The following is a 24,469-nucleotide window of genomic DNA, read 5'->3' as shown; positions in this document are numbered from 1 at the left end:
CATTTTAATAGATTTCCTGAAAATTTTAATGGTTATATATTATTTTATTGCCCACAGTACAATTGTACAGAAAGATAGTATATAGACTCATAATACTAATACCAATTTTGAGTTTGAAGAAGATGAATTTGTGGCAGTACCAAGTAAGTAATGAGCAGTTCAAGTTACCTCCAAGGCTAATCAACGAGAATGAAGATGAAGTATCCCTACAGCAACATGTCCAACCTTCTCCACCACAGAAGTCAATAATGAGCAGTCACTCTCTCACGAAGAGCCTCAAGATCCTCATGCTGATGTTCAACCTGTCATCGAAATTACCAGAAGATAGTCCCCAAGAGTTAGAAAGCCATCAATTTCTGATGAATGTATATTTGCAGGAGATTGAATGACATTAGAATGAAGATGACTCTATGAGCTTTGATCAAGAAAGCATCAATGAAGGAGTGTACGTAGCTTATAGCAGACACTGGACACATGGAGAATTATCCATCTTGAACACGAACGGCATTTTTAATAGGTCTGGCAATCCGGCAATCATGTCACATTTAATCGACTAATCATAACCAATGAATTTGGCTTCTGCTACTCTGAAAGCAAATGAATCTAGCTAGCTAGTAAGTACAATTTACGCATCATGTAATTGGATTGTCTAAACCAGAAGGCTTTCCATTAATAGCTTTGTTGGATATGAAAAAGAAGAATTAGGTGGCCGGTTGCCATTAGAAAGAAAGAATCAAAATTTGCATCTAATCATTATATCATATAGAGGGGAAGAAGGGAATGGAAAATAAAAGAATTTTTTAGGTACCTAATATTCAGAAGGCAAGGTTGTTGTGTGATCCAGAATTTAAGTAGAACAATAAGAAAATTTCTGAAAAATAAAAATAAGTCTTTCGAATCTCCCCTCCCCTCCCCAAATATCACCGAATAATAATATTTTAAATTTTTATTTTTTATATTAAAAATAGTATAGCCGCGCGGCTATACTCAGTTTTGCAATTTTTTTTAAAAAAGTACATGTGTTGACATGTGGCTCCTACTTGTTGGGGGACCATTTTTATATATTAAAAAATAGTATAGCCGCCCGGCTATACTTAGTTTTTTAATTTAAAAAAATAGAAGCCAATTGGGCTTCAAATTCAACTTGGGCATTGAATATTTAATATTTAATTATCAAAAAGATGGCCTTGGGCCTTGGGGCACTTGGGCATTTAGATTTAAATTAATTATTTAGTTTCAAATTAATAAATTTTTTAAATAATTAATTCATTTTAGTTTAATTAATTTGATTGGGGGACTATTTGAATTTTAATTCTAATTTTTAATAATAAATAGTATAATATATTGCCGTTAATAATCGTGTTATGCAAATACATACGTATTTTTCAATAAATAGTATAGACGAGCGGCTATAGTCTTTTAGATATGTATTCATATATATATATATATATACACACACACACAAACATATGTAGGTACGTATTTTTCAACAATACATTCGTGTTCTATACACGTCTCACGTTTTCTTTAAAAAGCAAACATACAATAGTCGTATTGTACATGTACGTACGTATTACTAATGTTTTATACACGTATTTTTTTTTAAAATTTTTAGTAACACACACAAATTCACGTATTATACAAATAATTCTCACATATTATTGAATAAGAATAACACATGGTACAAAAATTATATTAAAATATCAAATAGTGGAACATTAATACCTACTTTGGATATGTTGCAAATTAATATCCATAAGGTACAAACCAATGCAACTAGGAGGGTCTTTTTTTTTTTTTTTTTTTATTAGGGGAAGAAAAAGAGTACAGCCGCACGGCTATACTCCATGTTTTCAATTTTTAAAAAAAAGATATGTGTTGACACGAGGGTCCAAATGGCAGGAGTCTTTTTTCTATTTTAAAAAAGTATAGCCGCACGGCTATACTCAGTGTTGAAATATTTTTTACAAAGGCATGTGTCGACACGTGGGGCATAATGGTTGGAATCTTTTTTTATAATTAAAAATAGTATAGCCGAACGGCTATACTCAGTTTTGAAATTTTTTTTAAAAACGACATGTGTTGACACGTGGCGCCTATTGGTTGGGAGAACATTTTTTTTACATTTAAGACGTATAGCCGCCCGGCTGTACTCAGTTATGAAATTTTTTTATTTAAAAATAGTATAGCCGCGCGGCTATACTCAGGTTTGAAATTTTTTTTGAAAAGACATGTGTTGACACGTGGCTCCTACTGGTTGGGGGAACTTTTTTTACATTTAAAGAAGTATAGCCGCCCGGCTGTACGCTGTTTTCAAATTTTAATTTTTTTATATTTAAAACTAGTATAGCCGCGCGGCTATACTCAGTTTTGAAATTTTTTTTGAAAAGACATGTGTCGACACGTGCCACCTATTGGTTGGGAGAAATTTTTATATATGGAAAAAAAAGTACAGCCGCGCGGCTGTACTCAGTTTTGAAATTTTAATTTTTTAATATTTAAAAAAGTATAGCCGCGCGGCTATACTCAGTTTTGAAATTTTTTGAAAAAGGCATGTTTTGACACGTGGCCGCTATTGGTTGGGGGACCTTTTTTTTATATTTAAAAATAGTACAGCCGCGCGGCTATACTCAGTTTTGCAAAATTTTTTTTTTGAAAAGTACATTTGTTGACATGTGGCTCCTATTTGTTGGGGGACCTTTTTTTATGTTAAAAAATAGTATAGCCGCCCGGCTATACTTTTTTTTTTTATTTAAAAAAAATAGAAGCCAATTGGGCTTCAAATTCAACTTGAATATTTAATATTTAATTATCAAAAAGATGGCCTTGGGCCTTGGGGCACTTGGGCATTTAGATTTAAATGAATTATTTAGTTTCAAAATAATAAATTTTTTCAATAATTAATTCATATTAGTTTAATTAATTTGACTGGGGGACTATTTTAATTTTAATTTTAATTTTTAATAATAAATAGTATAATATATTGCCGTTAATAATCGTGTTACGCAAATACATACGTATTTTTCAATAAATAGTATAGACGAGCGGCTACAGTCTTTTAGATATGTATTCATACACACACACACACACACACACACACACACATATGTAGGTACGTATTTTTCAACAATACATTCGTGTTCTATACACGTCTCACGTTTTCTTCAAAAAGCAAACATACAATAGTCGTATTGTACATGTACGTACGTATTACTAATGTTTTATACACGTATTTTTTTTAAAATTTTTAGTAACACACACAAATTCACGTATTATACAAATAATTCTCACATATTATTGAATAAGAATAACACATGGTACAAAAATTATATTAAAATATCAAATAGTGGAACATTAATACCTACTTTGGATATGTTGCAAATTAATATCCATAAGGTACAAACCAATGCAACTAGGAGGGTCTTTTTTTTTTTTTTTTTTTTTTTAGGGGAAGAAAAAGAGTACAGCCGCACGGCTATACTCCATGTTTTCAATTTTTAAAAAAAAGATATGTGTTGACACGAGGGTCCAAATGGCAGGAGTCTTTTTTCTATTTTAAAAAAGTATAGCCGCACGGCTATACTCAGTGTTGAAATATTTTTTACAAAGGCATGTGTCGACACGTGGGGCATAATGGTTGGAATCTTTTTTTATAATTAAAAATAGTATAGCCGAACGGCTATACTCAGTTTTGAAATTTTTTTTAAAAACGACATGTGTTGACACGTGGCGCCTATTGGTTGGGAGAACATTTTTTTTACATTTAAGACGTGTAGCCGGCCGGCTGTACTCAGTTATGAAATTTTTTTATTTAAGAATAGTATAGCCGCGCGGCTATACTCAGGTTTGAAATTTTTTTTGAAAAGACATGTGTTGACACGTGGCTCCTACTGGTTGGGGGAACTTTTTTTACATTTAAAGAAGTATAGCCGCCCGGCTGTACGCTGTTTTGAAATTTTAATTTTTTTATATTTAAAACTAGTATAGCCGCGCGGCTATACTCAGTTTTGAAATTTTTTTTGAAAAGACATGTGTCGACCCGTGCCACCTATTGGTTGGGAGAAATTTTTATATATGGAAAAAAAGTACAGCCGCGCGGCTGTACTCAGTTTTGAAATTTTAATTTTTTAATATTTAAAAAAGTATAGCCGCGCGGCTATACTCAGTTTTGAAATTTTTTGAAAAAGGCATGTTTTGACACGTGGCCGCTATTGGTTGGGGGACCTTTTTTTTATATTTAAAAATAGTACAGCCGCGCGGCTATACTCAGTTTTGCAAATTTTTTTTTTTGAAAAGTACATTTGTTGACATGTGGCTCCTATTTGTTGGGGGACCTTTTTTTATGTTAAAAAATAGTATAGCCGCCCGGCTATACTTTGTTTTTTTATTTAAAAAAAATAGAAGCCAATTGGGCTTCAAATTCAACTTGAATATTTAATATTTAATTATCAAAAAGATGGCCTTGGGCCTTTGGGCACTTGGGCATTTAGATTTAAATGAATTATTTAGTTTCAAAATAATAAATTTTTTCAATAATTAATTCATATTAGTTTAATTAATTTGACTGGGGGACTATTTTAATTTTAATTTTAATTTTTAATAATAAATAGTATAATATATTGCCGTTAATAATCGTGTTACGCAAATACATACGTATTTTTCAATAAATAGTATAGACGAGCGGCTACAGTCTTTTAGATATGTATTCATACACACACACACACACACACACACACACACATATGTAGGTACGTATTTTTCAACAATACATTCGTGTTCTATACACGTCTCACGTTTTCTTCAAAAAGCAAACATACAATAGTCGTATTGTACATGTACGTACGTATTACTAATGTTTTATACACGTATTTTTTTTAAAATTTTTAGTAACACACACAAATTCACGTATTATACAAATAATTCTCACATATTATTGAATAAGAATAACACATGGTACAAAAATTATATTAAAATATCAAATAGTGGAACATTAATACCTACTTTGGATATGTCGCAAATTAATATCCATAAGGCACAAACCAATGCAACTAGGAGGGTCTTTTTTTTTGTTTTTAGGGGAAGAAAAAGAGTACAGCCGCACGGCTATACTCCATGTTTTCAATTTTTTTAAAAAAATATGTGTGGACACGAGGGTCCAAATGGCAGGAGTCTTTTTTATATTTTTAAAAAGTATAGCCGCACGGATATACTCAGTTTTGAAATATTTTTTACAAAGGCATGTGTTGACACGTGGGGCATAATGGTTGGGGTCTTTTTTTATATTTAAAAATAGTATAGCCGAACGGCTATACTCAGTTTTGAATTTTTTTTTTTATAAAAAAGACATGAGTTGACACGTAGCGCCTATGGGTTGGGACAACTTTTTTTACATTTACGAAGTATAGCCGCCCGGATGTACTCAGTTTTGAAAATTTTAAAAATAGTATAGCCGCGCGGCTCTACTCAGTTTTTGAAATTTTTTTGAAAAGACATGTGTTGACACGTGGCTCCTATTGGTTGGGGGAACTTTTTTTACATTTTAAGAAGTATAGCCGCACGGCTGTACTCAGTTTTCAAATTATAATTTTTTTATGTTTAAAAATAGTATAGCCGCTCGGCTATACTCAGTTTTGAAATTTTTTTCCAAAAAGAAATGTGTTGACACGTGGCGCCTATTGGTTGGGAGAAATTTTTATATACGGAAAAAAAGTATGGCCACCCGGCTATACTCAGTTTTGAAAACGGAGTGTATTTATTTGTTATGGGCCTTTATTGGGTTAAGGCCTCGTAGAACTTTAAGCCTTTTTATTATTGGGTTAAATTATGGACTATAATTTACAACAGCCAGTTCCAATCACACTGAAAAGAAATCGAAAAGAATAAGTTCTGTGAAACCGTACAAGCTCCGCGTAAGAACGTCTGCAATTCGACGACCTTGGGGTAATCGTTTCGTTGCTACAGTAGTGTTAACTTATGCTTCTTTATTTGTTGCAGTTCTTAGCTGTTTGGTTTCCGAGAAAACGAGATCAATATCTGGCTTGATTTTCATTCCGTCGCTTAAATATATCACAGAAACTAGATATACTAATCTCTTCGGCGCTTTTCGATGCTCTGTTCGTTCGCTCTTCGATATATCAATTCGTCCGCTCTTCGATCTTTCTCGTCGGTCGCTATTCGATCGCTCCTCGTTCTCTCCCTTCGTTCGTTCTTTGATTTCTCCCTTCCGTCGCGCTACCATCTCTCCCTCTTTATTTTTAAAAAAAAATTAGCCGCACAGCGCCTCCACAAACAGTATAGCCGACCGGCTATACGCGGCTGTGCTATTCCACGTGTTCAGGTACAGCCGGGCGGCTGTACTATATTTAAAAAACAGCAGTATAGCCGCGCGGCGGTATTATTTTTATTTATAAAAAATGACCCTTAGCAATTTGGGTTTTGATTTTTAATTTCTTTTTTCTTTTTAAATGTTCAGCTAAAAAAATGCTTCATGTTGACATAATTAAGTTTTTCTCCCCTCTGTTTTCCGAATTTCTGTTGAAAGAAAAGCTGAAGTCTGAGAGAACGCTGTGCATCTCCCCCATTTTCACATGTATTATTGTTTTGGTTTCTGTAAAAATATTTCGCTTGCTTTATCTGGCATGTATTGAGTTTCTGCCTTAAAACCAAATTTACACGTATAAACTTGCTTCTGATTTCTGAGCTGCAAAATCTTTTGTTTGCTCAACGAACCTTCGCAACTGGTAATGCAAGTTCCAATGCACTGTGCTCATGGAGAAAACTTTTGTTGTCTGTTTAGACTCTCGAGTTATGCAATAGGATGTGTGTTTTAGGTCAGTGTGCTCCAAGCAATCTTCAGGTGTTAGGGTAAAAAGTGGAGAATCTGTTTCGTCTCCTTGTTTCGTCTTATATTATTGACAGTCCCAACTATAATTGTTCATGCTCCCAATTTATATAGGACATTTTGGACTTGTGCTCTGGGGCACATAGTTCATGGAATATCCTTGTACTTGCATACAAATGTTGTCATCATCATCATCTCTGTTTCTGTTTGTTGATGTATATTCTCTTGTGGTGTTCTTTAACAAATCTATACACGCAAAGCAAGCTTGATTTAGGTTTTAATTTCTTCAAATATGGATCGTTGTGCAATACGTGTTCTGGAGCATGTGCATTCTTGTCCACGGAAATTTCCCATACATAACTATGTGTATTCTTGACCTTTTAAAACTTATAGAGTATGAATCTGTGCCTTCAGTGTCAGTCTATACATTGGATCAATCATCTTCTTGCATGTGGAACTGATTGCTGAATCTTTAGTGCGGGTTATGTGTTTTTACAAACCTGCTTGTTGGTTTCTTATCACATTTTCCTTTGACTTTGTCCCTTAATCCAATTATTATCTCTGAGTAATTGAACTCTTCTCGATATTGTTCAAGGCTGTGTTTTCCGAAACACCTATTACTTACAAGAATGCAATGCTCGCTTCTCCTGTTACATACTTCAATTATTGCTCTGGTGGGGGTCGCTGATCTAGATTTTGTTTTACTTGTATGTGCATTCAAATCATTTAGCTGTTATCGTTGATACTATCAGTAGATTGAAGACCTTCGGGATCATCCCACCTGCCTAATCAACAAGAATGAAGATGAAGTATCCCTACAGCAACATGTCCAACCTTCTCCACCACAAAAGTCAATAATGAGCAGTCAATCTCTCACGAAGAGCCTCAAGATCCTCAAGCTGATGTTCAACCTGTCATCGAAGTTACCAGAAGACAGTCCCCAAGAGTTAGAAAGCCATCAATTTCTGATGAATGTGTATGTGCAGGAGATTGAATGACATTAGAATGAAGACAGCCCTATGAGCTTTGATCAAGAAAGCATCAATGAAGGAGTGTACGTAGCCTATAGGATGCAAATGGGTCTTCAAAACCAATAGAAATTCTAGTGGCAATACAGAAACGCACACTTTTCTTATATATTGGTTGTATTCCTTGTTTTAAGAAATCCCAAGTATTGATACATGGAGATCTATCTACTATTCTGAAATCGCTGCTTCCTTCTCTGGGATCAGGGTTGAGCCAACCCTGTTCGTTTGTTCTACAAGGCAGGCACTCAATATACTTATCCCGAAAACTAATCGAAAGAGATTCGTCTGATTGCTTAAGGTGTCGATATATGCACCATGTTATCATTCTGAGTTTATCTCAGTATTTTCAGATTTAGGAAGAGGTGATCTTGTAGTGCATTTTAGCTAGAGAGAATGAAGAAGAAATAGAAATGTACTGTTCTATTGATTTTAGCAGAAACTGCAGCTCACATAGTGTGACTGCTAGGAGAGAATTGTGATTCTCTCCTAACAGAATTTACAGCTGTCATCCTATTAGATGTTGACACATGTCATAGCAAATCTAAGCTAGAGAATCCACCTAGACTATGATCTAATGGCTCTCATTACATCACTTAAATAAACTGACCAAAACAAAACAAAAATAGATAATAGCTTCTGCTCTAAGTAATCAGCTGCAGGATTATATTTCAACACTCCCTTCTAATCCTTTAGCTGATTTCACACCAAGCAAGCTTCTCAGCCTCACAAAACGATCCTTAGGTAGAGCTTTAGTCAAAATGTCTGATATCTGATCTTCTGTTTTGCAGTATATCAGTTCAATTTCTTTTGTTTGAATGGCTTCTCTGATAAAATGAAATTTCCTGCTGATGTGTCTTGTCTTTTGGTGATGGACTGGATTCCTTGCCATTGCAATTGCTGAGGTGTTATCACATAGAATCTGAGTCCCTTCTATCCGTTCTTCACCAAAATCTTCAAGTACAAATCTCAGCCACTTAGCTTGTGAAGTTGCTTCTGCAGCACTCACATACTCAGCTTCGGCTGTAGATAAAGCAATTGTGTTTTGCTTGATGGAAGCCCAAGAGAACATGCCTGAACCTAGTGTGAAGGCATATCCTGAGGTGCTCCTCATATCATCCTCACTCCCAGCCCAGTCACTGTCACAGTACCCAATTAGAGTAGCTGTCTTCCCCTTTGCAAACTCAATTCCAAAATCCAATGTGCCTTGAATGTATCTCAGCACCCTTTTAACAGTTCCCATGTGTTTCTTTGAGGGATTGTGCATAAACCTAGCAAGCAAGCTAGATGCAAACATGACATCTGGTCTTGTGGCAGTCAGATAAAGGAGACTTCCTACAATCTGTCTGAATTCACTTTCATCTGCTGCTTCACTCCCATCTTCTCTCTACACAATTTCTCATTCACCACTAATGGGATTGCCACTGACTTGCATTCTCTCATTCCAAACTTCTCAAGAATTTTCATAGCATATTTCTTTTGATGAATGAAAATATGCTTGTCAGTTTGTTCCACTCCCATGCCAAGAAAATGATGCAACAAACCCAAGTCTGTCATCTCATAGTGTTGCATCATATCTTGTTTAAATTCTTCAAGCATTTTAGGATAGCTTCCAGTATATATAATGTCATCTACATAGAGGGAGACAATGATAATACCTGAGGTGTCACTAGTTTTGATATAGAGAGTAGCTTCACTTAAGCTTTTCTTGAAACCTGCAGTGTTGAAATAGGCATCTATTTCATCATACCAGGCCCTTGGGGCTTGCTTCAGTCCATATAGAGCCTTGTTCAACTTGAACACCTTGGTTTCCTTGCTCTCTTGAACATATCCTTGAGGTTGTTCAACATAAACTTCCTCCTTTAGAATGCCATTGAGAAAGGCAGACTTCACATCCAATTGAAATAGGTTCCATTCCTTTTGTGCTGCAAGGGCTATCAAAGTTCTGATGGTGTCAAGTCTTGCCACAAGGGCAAATGTCTCATTATAGTCGATTCCAGGCTTCTGTGAATAGCCTTTAGCCACAAGCCTAGCTTTATTCTTCTGCACAGTACCATCTAGGTTCAGTTTGACCTTGTAGACCCACTTAACACCTATTACTAGTTTGTTAGATGGCCTGTCAACTAATTTCCAAGTATTGTTCTTCTCAATCATCTCCAATTCAGCCTCCATTGCACATCTCCATGATTCATCCAAATCTGCTTCTTCAAAGCTGTCAGGTTCTACAATGCACATGTTGCATTGTGCCATGATGTCATTAATACTCCTCCACTTGTGAGGTGTGTGATCAAGCCTTTGAGTCTCTTCAAGCATTTCTTCCCCTTGAGGTGCAATTTCTTCTTCCATCTGCATTTGAGTATCCAAGAACTGAGAGTGATCATCTAATACCCTCTGTTCAGTTTCTGCAGTATCTTGATTTCCATCTGGCATAGGTACTCCCACATCTGCATTGCTAGGATTCTCCCATTTCCATGAGGCTTCTTCATCAAAATAGACATCCCTAGACAAGATAATCTTTCTTGTCTTAGGATCATACAGTCTATAGCCTTTTTCACACAATCCATAGCCCATAAAAATGCATTTGTGACTGTTTTCTTCCAACTTGTGTCTCAAAACAGAAGGAATAAGCACATGACATAGGCATCCAAACACTTTCAAGTGTGCAATACCTGGCTTTCTTCCTGTGTAGGCCTCAAATGGTGTCATTTTCTCAAGAGATTTAGAAGGACACCTGTTGAGAAGGAAGACTGCTGTATGAACAGCTTCTGCCCAAAACTCATAAGGAAGACTCTTTTCATGTAGCATAGACTTTACCATCTCAATTACTGTCCTGTTCTTCCTCTCAGCAACACCATTTTGCTGAGGAGAATATGCCACTGTCAGCTGTCTTTGTATTCCAGCCTCACTGCAGTATGTAAGAAATTCATTTGACATGAATTCTCCACCTCTATCACTTCTAAGTGATTTCACTTTGTGTCCACTCTGCAATTCTGTCATTGCTTTGAACTTCTTGAAACATTCAAAAGCATTGGATTTATTTCTGAGAAAATAAACCCAAGCCATTCTTGTATAGTCATCAATGAATAACAGGAAATATCTGTTTTCTGACATTGATGCAATCTGCATTGGACCACAGATGTCAGTGTGAACTAATTCAAGTGGAAACTGAGCTCTCCAAGTAGATTCTGCAGGAAATGAGTCTCTATGTTGCTTTCCCAGCTTGCAGCCTTCACCCACTGCTAAATCCTTCTCCAGACTAGGCAGTCCATGAACCATGTCTTGATTTGCTAGCATCTTGATGCTTTGATCATTAAGATGACCCAGCCTTTTATGCCAAGTCTGCAAACTGTGAGTCACACTTGCTCTCAACACCAACTGAGTAGCAGGTACCATTGTGAGAGAGAAACACCTATTGCTAGTCATTGGAACCTTAGCTATAGGATTTTGCAGTCACCAATCATCAAAAATTGTCACCATTCCCTTTCCAAATACTAAACAATACCCATGTTCCATCATCTGACCAACACTTAGCAAGTTCTCCTCCAAACCAGGCACCAACATCACTTCTTGAATGTGTTTTCTGCCTGTTTTGGTTTCTATCACAAGAGTACCTTTTCCTGCAACTTGAACTGTCTCTCCAGTCCCCATTTTCACCTTGGAAGGTACATCCCTTCGAATGTCTATCAGTAGCCTTTCATCTCCAGTCATATGGTTGCTACAGCCACTGTCCACATACCAAGAGTTGCTCATTTTCACATCTGTCACAGCATTGCATGCATAAAACAATGTTCCAGTTTCTTCAACCTGATTGGCATAGTTCACCTTCTGGACAGATTGATTGTCATGGCAATTTCTAACCATGTGACCAAACTTTCCACATCCTCTGCATTTTGGTTTTCCTTCAAACCAGCACTTGCCATAGTGCAGTTTTTCACAGTGCTTGCAGGGGGTTTTAGTTCCATCATTTGATGCATTTGGTTTGGTATTTGAATTGGACTTGTTATTCCAATTCTTCCCATTTTCCTTCCAGTTCTTCTGAGACTTGTTACCTCCAGAAGAACTTCCATTCTTAGAGCTTTTACTCTCAATGTTCAGACTAGTGAAAGCCTTTTCTATGGAGTTTTCATTGTGCCTATCTAATCTGAGTTCAAAGTTCTTGAGAGATGCAACCACTTCTTGAATTTCAAGAGTGTCAAGATCCTTTGAATGCTCAATCACAGAACATATAGAATCATAAGATCTAGGCAAGCTAATAAGCAATTTCTGCACAACTCTTTCTCTAGGTAACTCTTCACCATAATTCTTCATTTGATTAATTAGATCAAACAGTTTAGCAGCATAAACAGAAAATGATTCACTATCCTTCATACGAGTGTATTCAAACTCTCTACGTAGGCCTTGTAGTTTCACACTTCTTACCTGTTTATCACCTCTAAACTCTTGCTTCAAGATATCCCATGCACCTTTTGAGGTTTCTTCATTCACTATTCTGGGAAAAATTTGGTTTGAGACTGCACCTTGGATCAGTCCAAGTGCACGAGCATCTTTCATCAAAGTCTCAGCCGTTACAGATTTCTCTTCTTCAGCAGCTTTAGATCCTTCTTCCTTTCCTTTTGCCTTCGTTGGATCTGAAGCATCAAAGCCATTTTCAACCAAATCCCACAGTCCATGAGATTTCAGAATGGTCTTCAATCTAATGCTCCAAAACTCATAGTTTTCTCCATTGAATACTGGTGTACGAAGCTCAGAAGAGCTTGATCCTGCCATATTAGACATCAGACACAGCTAGACAAGCTTCGTGAAGTTTTGAGTGAGCTCAAACGTCAGCTCAGCCAAGCACCAGCTCCTTCTTCACAGATTCACGCCCAATAAACAATCAAACCTGGCTCTGAGGCCATGTTATCATTCTGAGTTTATCTCAGTATTTTCAGATTTAGGAAGAGGTGATCTTGTAGTGCATTTTAGCTAGAGAGAATGAAGAAGAAATAGAAATGTACTGTTCTATTGATTTTAGCAGAAACTGCAGCTTACATAGTGTGACTGCTAGGAGAGAATTGTGATTCTCTCCTAACAGAATTTACAGCTGTCATCCTATTAGATGTTGACACATGTCATAGCAAATCTAAGCTAGAGAATCCGCCTAGACTATGATCTAATGGCTCTCATTACATCACTTAAATAAACTCAAAAATAGATAATAGGCTCTAAAGTAATCATAATGCTATCCAGTAATACATATGTAACTAAATAATTTATTGAATCCTTAAAACCCTATAAATTTATAGAAGACACTGATGACTGAAAGGCACAAGAAATAGAATATGTTGTCCAACTAGCAACTTCCAGACCAGCCATTAGTTGTTTCACTTGAAATCACTCTAAAGCAACTTCACGAAGCATGAGTGACCAAAGGGCTTCAAAGCTGCTAGTTTGGAAACTCTTATTAAACCAGGCCAGGAATTCTGGATGCAACTCCATGCGATTCTCCTTCCACACCTGTCTTAACGCAGCGCAGTTATGAATCTTGTTTCTCATCAGCTTCTCTAAAAGATTCCCAACCCGCCGTCGACCAGCTGCCTCCGGCTTTAAAACATTACCAGGAGGTTCTGCCATACACTTACGAACAACTTTTAAGCAAGGCAAAACCTGGCCTTGAAGCAAAGCATAAGCAAAAGCTTTCGCTCGATCTCGAAACTGATCAAATTTATTCATTGGCAAACCAAATGGTGGAAGCTCCCACAAATGAGAACCGAAGGCTGGAATGACATAACTAAATACTTGATCAGTTAGAGGCTCGTAGTAAGGTTTGGTATCTGTTGGGGGTGCAGAGAAAGTGCAGAAAGCCCGGGCATGCTCAACAAGCCATTCTGATTTTACACGAGTAACGCCGTACATGTACGGTCCTGATCTTGTCTGGATTAGCTCATTGTATACCAGAAATTCAGGGGCTGAATTAGAAACAGATGACCAAGGGTCGAGGAACACAGTCTCTTTAACCATGCAGGCTTGATATCGAACGGCACGAACTTTTCCATCTCCTAAATCAGATGACACTGATGAACTCCTTCCTCTAATGCGCTTAGCAACCCTGTCTGCCCAACCAGCACAGATGGCTTGGCCCAAGAGCTCTTCCTCATACAACGAAAGAGGGTTCTTGTCATAGGAAATCCTCCAATCACGTTCTACATCTTCCATGCTACCATAGATCCATGAAAATTCTTTCTCCCCACCAGAAACGCCACTTTGTTCAAAGACACGTTCAAAGAGCTGCTTTCTCAGCTTGGATATTTCCTCCATGGTTTTCGGGTGCAGAGCATTGTCATTGCAGAATTCCACTGGCCTCTTAGATATTTCATAGCACTGCAAAGCATAAGCTCTGGACAGAGCATCACTGCTGGGATTGAAAAACCTTTCACGAGGCACTTTTAGAGTTTCTTTTAGTTTCTTCTTTGTCAACTTCTCTTGATTTGAATGCTCGAAAGGCGCATCGCTGCAAACATTGTCATGGTTTGTAGTGTGAATATCTTCAAACTGCCGGAGAAAAGGATTTGAACAACTCAAAGATGCGACTGCTGCAACTGCATATGCTAACACCAAATTAGCTCGAGCAGGATTTTTCTGTTTACTCATGATTTGAAAAATCGTAAGGAGCATCCGAGAGTGACGAGGACGCAGGGGATAACAAGCCATGGAATGCCCTAAAGGTGTTAATCTTCCATTTGTGTCACTTGCTTCAAGGGCCGTCAAGAGACGCTCTGCTTCATCCACAGCACCAGCCTCTGGAGGAGTTGGAAATGGAAAATTGGATATCTGGGATGCACAGAAGAAAAAGGTCATACGTTACAAGAGCAATACAGATGTAAAAGAGAAAACACAAGGCATTTTATTGTGGAACATAAAGGAGCAAATAACCCAGTGGTAGCAAAATAAAACATATAACATTCACTGCCTAAGAACCCCTGCTACATAGTAAGAACCATCAAAATCATTGTGCAGTTACCCCTGCACCTGAGATCTTGTGTTCGAATCTTTGCTCCTTACTATAGCTTGCATTTTTTTTAATTAAAAAAAAATCTAAAATGCTGAACAAAAGAATATGAATTTGGACCCACCTTAAGAATATTCATAGACTTCAGAAGAAGGGCAACACCATCAAAGGGGACTTTGGATATTTCGGGTGCGGAAAAATCAGGGAATTTGTTATAATACACTGCTTGAGAATACAGGCGGTAACAGTGGCCAGGTCCTGTTCTTCCAGCTCTTCCTTTACGCTGATCAGCTGATGCCTTGCTAATCCACTGTATTTTATATGTTTCCATGCCATTTGAATTGTAGTCCTTCACTTTCTCTTTCCCAGTATCAACAACATACTTTATCCTGCTTATAGTTAAAGAGGTTTCAGCCACATTTGTGGCTACAACAACAAGCCGTCCTCCCTCCTTCACTTTTTCTATTTCCGTAAGTGTAGCTTCTGCATTCAGTCTGGCATAAAGAGGGACAACATGCAGTGCGCCTGGAAAACTACCCTTTTTCCCAGCTGAATTGCAGCAGAATGAAGATTTGCCAGCCCAAGAATCGAAACCAACTTTCGGTGATACAATGCTACCATCCTCTCCTACAACCTCTGCCACAGTTCCATCAACTAATCCTGGGGTATCTTGGCACAATGAATCCCTATCGTCATCGCAAAAAAATTCTTGTTCACTTTCTGTTTCTGAATCATATGAATAACCCTCCAACTCATCCTCAACAGAATCAATATCAGAAACTTCATCAGTATCACTCTCAACTGATCTTTTCATAAGTTCCCTTGAAGCTCCTTGTAGCTTTCGACACAAGCGCTCTACTTCTCGCTTCCCAGTGACAAACACAAGTATGCCCCCAAGTGGCAGTCTCTTGTGAATCTTCAAGACTTTTTTACATGCTTTCTCAACGTAATCCCCTTCTTCCTCGGTTCTGTTTTCGTAGTAAGCTTTTACTGAAAATTGTCTAGTGGGGACTTCTATGATCGGGGGCTCACCAAACAGCTTTCTGATAAAGTCTTCTCGCAAGGTGGCACTCATCAGCACAAGCTTTAAAGGGAAAATCTGTTGTTCACGACTTACGTTTTTCCCCAAAAGCACCGCCTTTTGCTGGTTTTCATATTCTTTCTGCCATCACATGCAAAAGATTATGAGAAATTAACCGTGATTAATATAACTTTTAGCCATAAGCACTGCTCTCTAGCTCACCTGACGCTGTACAATAACACGTGAAAGCATTCCGATAAGTATGTCGGTGTTCGAGCTCCGCACATGTACTTCATCAAGAATTATGACAGAGTATTGCTTCAACAAAAAATCACTCTGCACAATTTGACAAAAAAAACATTATTACACAAAGATGACTCAGTTTAATTACGCATACTCCATAAGGTTTCATTACCAGAGGAAGCATACTAAAAGCAGGAAGTTGGTTATTTGATGCCTATAAATGTTCAAAACATGACATGGATTTTAAAAAGATATCATTTGCTTAAAGTACCTTGAGTTCTTGTAGTAATATTCCGTCTGTCATGAATTTGATGGAGCAACTACTTTTACTCATTCTTTTGTCATGCCTAACTTGAAAGCCGACTTCTTTACCTAAATTCAGTCCAAGCTCATACGCCACTCGCTCAGCCGTCGCATAGGCTGCAACACGGCGGGGTTGAGTTACACCAATAATACCACTTCGGGCAGAATTAGAGTGGCTTGAACCATAGCCAGCTTCAAAAAGAAACTGCAACATGTCAACCCAAATGCAGAATTTAGAACGTTCAAGATGACTTTAAAAAAAATTAAACATATAAAGACAATCATTACTAGGAAAATCAAGCATATAAACTAATAATATTAATAAGCAGTCAGAATGCTTTTGATTGTTAAAAAACGCTTTTAATACTTCCACAATCACTTCTAAACATGCCTTAGAACCAGAATGCCAACAAACCCACCTGAGGAACTTGGGTTGTTTTACCACATCCAGTCTCTCCACGTATAATCAAAGTGGAATTTTCATTAATGGCCTCCATGATCTCCTGCTCCATCATTACTATTGGAAGATCCTTCCTTGCTTCTTCAACTTCATCAGGCCTTGATACATGCACTATAGTTGGTGCAAGTAGAGGCCTTGCTGCAGGAAATTCTGATAATTCACTTGCTCTGCTGCTGGAATTTACTTTTGGGCTCTCTTTTACTTTGTCCTGTCAGAAGAACAAAATATACATAAAAAAAGCTTCAGATTTCATGCCATACAATTTACAAAACCCAAAAAAAAAAAAAAAAAACTTTGTAGCTAGAATTCACAATATTGGTTCACAAATCATATTCTTCAACTATAATTGATTGCACACCTCATGAATCTCATCCAAATCCTGCCTTGATTGAGTTTTTTCTAACTGATGATCAGGCTCAGTTTGATCACTACAAGCACAGTCTCCATTATTCTTGTTAAATCCAGCTTTTGGGAATTGTAAAGCTTTCCTGCGTTTTGAATATTTGGATTCAACCTACATAATAAACAAGGATATATATCAGTAAAAAAGAAGAATAAATATGTGCGGCAGCAAAGTTCAATATGGAACCCGTTGGAATTTCCAAGTCAAGTTAATTAGAAGACACTCACATCACACACCTCCAACTTGTTGCGCTTTCTTTTCTGGGATTTGCTCATCTTCCTTGGTTTTTCTTGTATTGAGTTTTTCAAAACCCTAAGAAATACACTTGAATGCAATTGGAGTGTTGAGGACGAGGCATGAGCTCGTTACTTGTGAAAGGAGTTTTCCTGTTGGGCCCCAGAATCACTGATGGGCTTCATAGAAAAGTGGGCTTTATTTCCTTCTGTATTTGTGGTCTATGTGAATTGATATTTGAATGGATGTATGCTTCTTCCATATCTATAATATTGAACATAATTGTAATACCTGCAGTAGTTAGAATCCCCGCAACATCATAAATGAATGGCTTAATTGCTACAGTGCTATAATTCTGTTAAGTTTGATGATGTGATAGTGGTATTTTAGTAATTTTGTGTACATAAGTTTTTTATTCATAAATTTCAGTGGATAATGTGGCAAAGTGGAGCCCACCTTCATTATAGATAAAAAAATAAATAAAAAAATAAAATACAAACATAAAATTTAAAACTTTAAAAAATTAAACTCTCTCTCTTCGTCTTTTGTTGTTTTGATTTTTGGGACGGGAGGCATGAAACTTGAAAGCTAATTAATGGGTATGGGGGTTGGGGTTCTGTGGGGGTGGGGTAGAAAAAACAGAGGGAGGGTTGTTGTTTTGATTTTTGGGATGGGAGGCATGAAATTTGAAAGCTAATTAATGGGTATGGGGGCTGGGGTTTCTGTGGGCGTAGGGTAGCCAGAGGAGGGGGGGAGGTGTAAGAAATCAGCGGGGGTGGTGGGGCGGTGGGTTATTAGGTTCTGCCCAGGGAGAGTGGGTGGTCGGGGGAGGGGGGCGATGGGTTTTTGGGTTCTACCCAGGGAGGGAGTGGGTTGCAGGTTGGTTTGGGTGTGGGGGGGGTGGGGGTGGCACAGGGAGGGGTGGTGCAGGGCTTTTTTTTTTTCTCTTTTTCTAAATTCTATTTTATTTTCAATTTTATGTTTTGTATTTTACTTGCACAAGATTACTAAAATACCCATATCACGTCATCAAACTTAACAGACTTTTGGATGGAATTAACGGTAGGGGTAATGTGGAACATCAAATCTTGGTTAAGGGGACAAAGTGAGTCACTTTAACTTTCAGGGATAAATTGAGAATTGACCAATGTTTCAAAGGACAATGTAGCACTTAAGCCTAAATGAAAAAACTTGCAAACATAATTCGCTAGAGTGTGTTGATGTAAAATGCAAATGTTAGATATTAATTAATTAATACTAATGCATAGAAGTAAAAGGGTCAATTTATTTTCATGGGTTTGATAATTTTAGGCAATAAAACTTTAGTTTTTGCTACAACAATTCAAAAATAATTTGAGTTTTGTTATAAAATAACCTGAGATATGTGCGGATATTGAGCTGTACGTAAAATAGATAAGACACAGTTAACGAGGTTCGGCTATGCCTACGTCCTCGTAGAGATAGATATTCACAGCGCTTTTAACGAGGTTCGGCTAACGTCCCGGAGAGCAAGCGGTAACCTTTCATTATAAAAATCTGTGGCTACAACTTTAGTGTTTACAACATATGTGGCTCACTGAATTTTCTCTCTAGGAAAATTTCTCTCTGCTTTCTCTTCTCTCTTTTCTTTCTTTTTCTTCTTTTCTCTTTCTTTCCGTTTCTCTTCTTATTTATAGGCTGAGAAAATCACTATTCATCACTATTCATCACTATTCACCCGTGACAGACAAACTCTATCAAAGCCGCCAAATGAACAGTAATGAATAGTTAATGAACAGTAATGAATAGTTAGTGGGCTCCACATAAAGACTTTTACAACACTCCCCCTTGGAGACCACATGTCCCTAGATTGGTTGCCTCATTAAAACCTTGCTTGAAAAAAACCCAGTGGGAAAATCTATGCGAAGGAAAAAGAGTACAACGTGCATATGTCCTATGTTAGAGGACTCTTGAATGCTCCCCCTGATTTTGCATGCTCCAACTTGATTGCTTGCAGAGTTGTCGTAATCCGATGCCATGCACTAACCTTTGGAAAGTATATTTCGGCAATGATTTAGTGAAGAGATCTGCCAGGTTATCACTTGAGCGGATTTGTCTGACTTTGATTTCTTGACTCTTCTGGAGCTCATGTGTATAGAAAAACTTTGGTGATATGTGTTTGGTCCTGTCACCTTTGATATATCCTCCTGTGATCTGAGCAATACAAGCTGCATTGTCCTCATTCAGAATTGTTGGAGTGTCTGTTGTTGAGGGTAGGGCACATGTGCTTCGGATGTGATGGATTACCGACCTTAACCAAACGCATTCACGACTGGCTTCATGGAGGGCAAGTATTTCTGAGTGATTGGAAGATGTGGCCACTAATGTTTGTTTTGTTGACCTCCATGAGATCGCAGTTCCTCCACATGTAAATACATATCCAGTCCGTGATCGTCCTTGATGTGGATCAGAGAGATATCCTGCATCAGCATAACCAATAATACTCTGGGCGTTGGTCGATTCACTGGAATAGAATAACCCCATGTCTGTTATCCCACGAAGGTATCGTAGAACATGTTTGATGCCGGTCCAGTGTCGCCATGTTGGAGCAGAACTGTACCTTGCTAACAGATTGACTGAGAATGATATGTCTGGTTTGGTACATTGTGCTAGGTACAATAAAGCACCTATGGCACTAAGATATGGTACTTCTGGACCAAGGCCCATTTCATCATCCCCTTTTGGACGATATGGGTCTTTCTTAATGTCAAGCGATCGAACGACCATTGGAGTGCTAAGGGGATGGGCTTTATCCATGCCAAACCGTTTCAATACTTTCTCAGTGTAAGTTGATTGATGCACCAAAATTCCATTAGCATTGTGCTCAATCTGCAAGCCATGACAATATTTTGTCTTTCCAAGGTCCTTCATCTCAAACTCACGTTTGAGATAATTAACAGTCCTTTGAAGCTCTTCAGAAGTTCCAATTAGATTCATATCATCGACATATACTGCCACAATCGCAAATCCAGACTCTGATTTTTTAATAAACACACATGGGCAAATAGGATCATTTGTGTATCCTTCCTTCAGTAAATACTTACTGAGACGATTGTACCACATTCGTCCAGATTGTTTTAGCCCATATAATGATCTTCTCAATTTAACTGAGAACATGCCCCGTGGTTTATTTTTGGCTGCTTCAGGCAGCTTGAATCCTTCTGGAACTTTCATGTATATATCTGTATCCAATTCTCCATACAAATATGCGGTAATGACATCCATGAGTCTCATTTCAAGTTTTTCTGAAACCGCCAAACTTATTAGGTAACGGAATGTAATTGTGTCCATTACTAGAGAGTACGTTTCCATATAATCAATTCCAGGCCTTTGTGAAAAACCTTGCGCAACGAGTCGCGTTTTATACCTTGAGATCTCATTTTTCTCATTGCGCTTTCTTGTAAATACCCACTTGTAACCTACAGGGTTCACATTGGGTGGAGTTGGAACAATATGTCCAAAAACACTCCTTTTTTTCCAAAGAATTTAATTCTGCCTGGATTGCATCTTTCCACTTAGGCCAATCTTGCCTCTGTGTACATTCATTAATAGAGCAAGGTTCAATATCATCATCTTTTATGATTTCAGCAGCCACTGAGAATGCAAATATATCATCGATGATCATCTCATTTCTACTCCACAATTCATCAATGGACGTAGAATTTATGGAGATTTCTTGACTTTCAGGTACGGTTGCCACTTTAGGTGCACTTGTCTCACCAATGACGTTTTCCTTGTCAAGAAGTACCTGTCCCTCTTTAGGGGCATTTGAATTATGAATTGTGGGCTCTCTATTAATTTCATTTGGATTCATTTTGCCCATCAACTTCCTCTTTCGAGGAACTGAATCCTTTGAGCCTAGTGGTCTGCCACGTTTTAGGCGTGCAGCAGATGAACCATTTGCTGGCACATTGCTTTGTCCATCATGGCCATCAATCCGTGCTGGTGCATTTGCAGCTGGGATATGAGATTTTGTCACCTTTGCTGCATCATTAAATGCATCCGGCATCTGATTTGCAATACTTTGGAGGTGAACGATCCTTCTCACTTCGTTTTCGCATTGAGCAGTATGAGGATTGAGATGAGACAATGTGGATACATTCCATGACAATTCATGTCGTTTTTCAGGAATGAGTTTGCCTTGTTCTTTAGACACAGATTTTTCTCCCCCTAATGGTGGGAAGATTGTCTCATCAAAATCACAATCCGCAAATCGTGCGGTAAAAATATCACTCGTCAGGGGTTCCAAGTATTTGATGATAGATGGTGAATCAAAACCAACATAAATTCCCAATCTGCGTTGAGGGCCCATCTTAGTACGTTGCGGTGGTGCAATAGGCACATATACAGCACACCCAAAAATTTTTAAATGTGAAATGTTTGGTTGATTTCCCAATACGAGTTGTATTGGAGAACATTGATTGTTGGCAACAGGCCTCAATCGCACAAGTAATGCTGCATGTAAAATGGCATATCCCCAAGCAGAAATTGGCAACTTTGTTTTCATTAGCAAAGTGCGTGCTATCAATTGAAGGCGTTTAATTAAAGCTTCTGCCAAGCCATTTTGATTATGCACATGGGGAACAGGATGTTCAATATCAATGCCTAGTGACATGCAGTAGTCATCAAAAGTTTGAGATGTAAATTCACCAGAATTATCGAGTCTGATTGACTTAATGGGATAATCTGGGAATTGGGCTCGTAATTTAATTATCTGAGCCAAAAGCCTAGCAAATGCCATATTCCGAGTAGATAAAAGACAAACATGTGATCATCGGGTAGATGCGTCCACCAAGACCATAAAGTACCGAAATGGTCCACATGGGGATGAATAGGTCCACAAATGTCCCCTTGAATTCTCTGCAAAAATGATGGAGACTCAACATCAACCTTTTGTTGTGATGGTCTGATCACCAACTTCCCTTGTGAACAAGCTCGGCAAAAGATGTCACTTGATAACATAATGTGTTTAGTCAATAAGGGATGTCCTTTAGAGTTGGTGATGATCCTGCGCATCATGGTGGATCCAAGATGACCCAACCTGTCATGCCAAAGCTTAAAAGCATTTGAGCCAGTGGACTCTTGGTCCATGATACTATGTGCCTCAATTGTCCGTATGGTTGTGTAATACAACCCCGATGAGAGCTCACAAAGCTTCTCCAGTATACGCTTTTGGGTATCACTGGAGGTAATACAAAGATATTCCATGTTTTCCTCTTTCTTTGTTTCAACATGGTAGCCATTCAAACGTATATCTTTGAAACTCAATAGATTCCTTCTAGAGTTAGATGAATACAAAGCATCTGGAATGGACAGTATTGTTCCATTCGGTAACATAATTTGGGCTCTTCCTGAACCTTCAATCAGATTTGCAGGACCTGATATGGTTGTTACCTTTGCTTTTGTAAGCATTAATTTTGAGAAATACTTCCGATCTTGAAGGATCGTATGAGTAGTTGCGCTGTCTGCGAGACAAATATCTCTGCCATAGCCTTTTTTTTGAGGGCATCCATAATTTACATCCATACCACCAAATAAGTAAAATAAGCTGAAATCAATAAAGAAGACAACATTACCACTTTTATTGGATTGAAATTTAAACAACACTTCAGTTAATACAAATAGTACAGTTAATACAAATAGTACAGCAAGGAATTTAATCTAATTCGGACTCATAACCTTCATTCCCTCTTTTAGTAACAAAATCAGAAACATCTAGATGCGTCTTGTTTAGTTGACGTGATATTTCTGATGAGCCATCTTTGGCTGGCGGAGCATGATCAATGTAATTTATCTCCACTTTCCTATTCTTAAGTGAAGCTTGATAAAGATCCGCCAAATGACTGGGCGTACGACATGTGCGCACCCAATGTCCCTTTGCACCACATCTGTGACAAGGGCTTTCAACATTTCTAGGCACATGGCTCATCTGTGCCTTTCCCTTATTACGGGATGCATTTTTGCCGTTCGTGGATGGACCACTCCTTGGACCTAAACCCTCTGAACGAGCACCACGATTTTTTTTATTTCCTTGCCAGTGGCCACGCTTGCCCCATCGCCCACGTTTGTGGATATTACCACGAGATGAAGTGGCATTCACTTCCTGAGATGCAGCATTTATTTCAGGAAGTGGTGCTGATCCCGTTGGGCGAGATTGGTGATTCTTTAATAATAGCTCATTATTCTGCTCAGCTAACAAGAGGCAAGATACAAGTTCCGAGTACTTCTTGAAACCGCTATGTCTGGATTGCTGTTGAAGGAGGACATTTGAAGCATGAAAAGTGCTCAGAGTTTTTTCGAGCATATCCTCCTCATATATATTTTCTCCACATAGCCTCATTAATGAGGTAATTCTGTGCATAGCAGAGTTATACTCGGACACTGACTTGTAATCTTGAAATCTCAAGTGGGGCCATTCGTATCTAGCTCTTGGAAGAGTCATCGTCTTCTGGTGATCGTATCTTTCACCTAGAGCTTTCCACATAACCAACGGTTCATCAACCACCACATATTCGCTTTTCAGCGCCTCATGGATGTGGCGGCGAAGAAAGATCATGGCCTTCGCATTCTCTTCAGGCGAAGCATTATTCTCATCTACAATTGTTTGTCCGAGGCCATTGGCTCGTAGATGAATTTTGGCATCCAAGACCCATGATAAAAAGTTGTCCCCGGAAAGGTCCAAGGCAGCAAACTCCAGTTTTGCCAAATTTGCCATCCAAAACTTTAGGCTCGAGATCTGAGATATTAAGTCACTTATTAATAGGAATTTCATTATTCAGGTATATTAATTGATGATAAATTGTCATGAATTTGTTGTCCAAAACTTTAGGCTCGAGATCTGGAACATTAAGCCACTTATTAATAGGAATTTCATTATTCAGGTATATTAATTGATGATAAATTGTCATGAAT

General features: G+C 38.0%; 1 protein-coding gene across 1 annotated transcript; it reads right to left on the bottom strand.

Annotated features, from left to right (window-relative positions):
* Nucleotides 1-13,111: 13,111 nt before the first annotated feature.
* LOC117618870 (ATP-dependent RNA helicase DEAH13-like) lies at nucleotides 13,112-24,272 on the bottom strand. Its single transcript, XM_034348621.1, has 8 exons — nucleotides 24,045-24,272; nucleotides 23,424-23,807; nucleotides 17,240-17,395; nucleotides 16,841-17,089; nucleotides 16,390-16,626; nucleotides 16,098-16,211; nucleotides 14,979-16,016; nucleotides 13,112-14,676 (listed from the first exon to the last, which is right to left on the bottom strand). Exons 1-8 carry the CDS (start codon nucleotides 24,270-24,272, stop codon nucleotides 13,240-13,242), a joined length of 3,843 nt encoding a protein of 1,280 aa, XP_034204512.1. The 3' UTR covers nucleotides 13,112-13,239.
* Between the last annotated feature and the right edge of the window lie 197 nt (nucleotides 24,273-24,469).

The sequence above is a fragment of the Prunus dulcis genome, chromosome 1, assembly GCF_902201215.1.
Source record: "Prunus dulcis chromosome 1, ALMONDv2, whole genome shotgun sequence".
Taxonomy (NCBI): Eukaryota; Viridiplantae; Streptophyta; class Magnoliopsida; order Rosales; family Rosaceae; genus Prunus; species Prunus dulcis.
This window is presented reverse-complemented; position numbering and strand designations above follow the sequence as displayed.

What these genes read in the sequence shown, in the direction of transcription:
- LOC117618870 (XM_034348621.1), bottom strand. Translation starts at nt 24,272, where the DNA reads ATGGCAAATTTGGCAAAACTGGAGTTTGCTGCCTTGGACCTTTCCGGG. An exon ending in GTGGTGCAAAGGGACATTGG is followed by an intron (nt 17,396 to 23,423) that starts GTGCGCACATGT and finishes TTTATTATGTAG; the next exon opens with GTTGAATCCAAATATTCAAA. An exon ending in AAACAACCCAAGTTCCTCAG is followed by an intron (nt 16,627 to 16,840) that starts GTGGGTTTGTTG and finishes GACATGTTGCAG; the next exon opens with TTTCTTTTTGAAGCTGGCTA.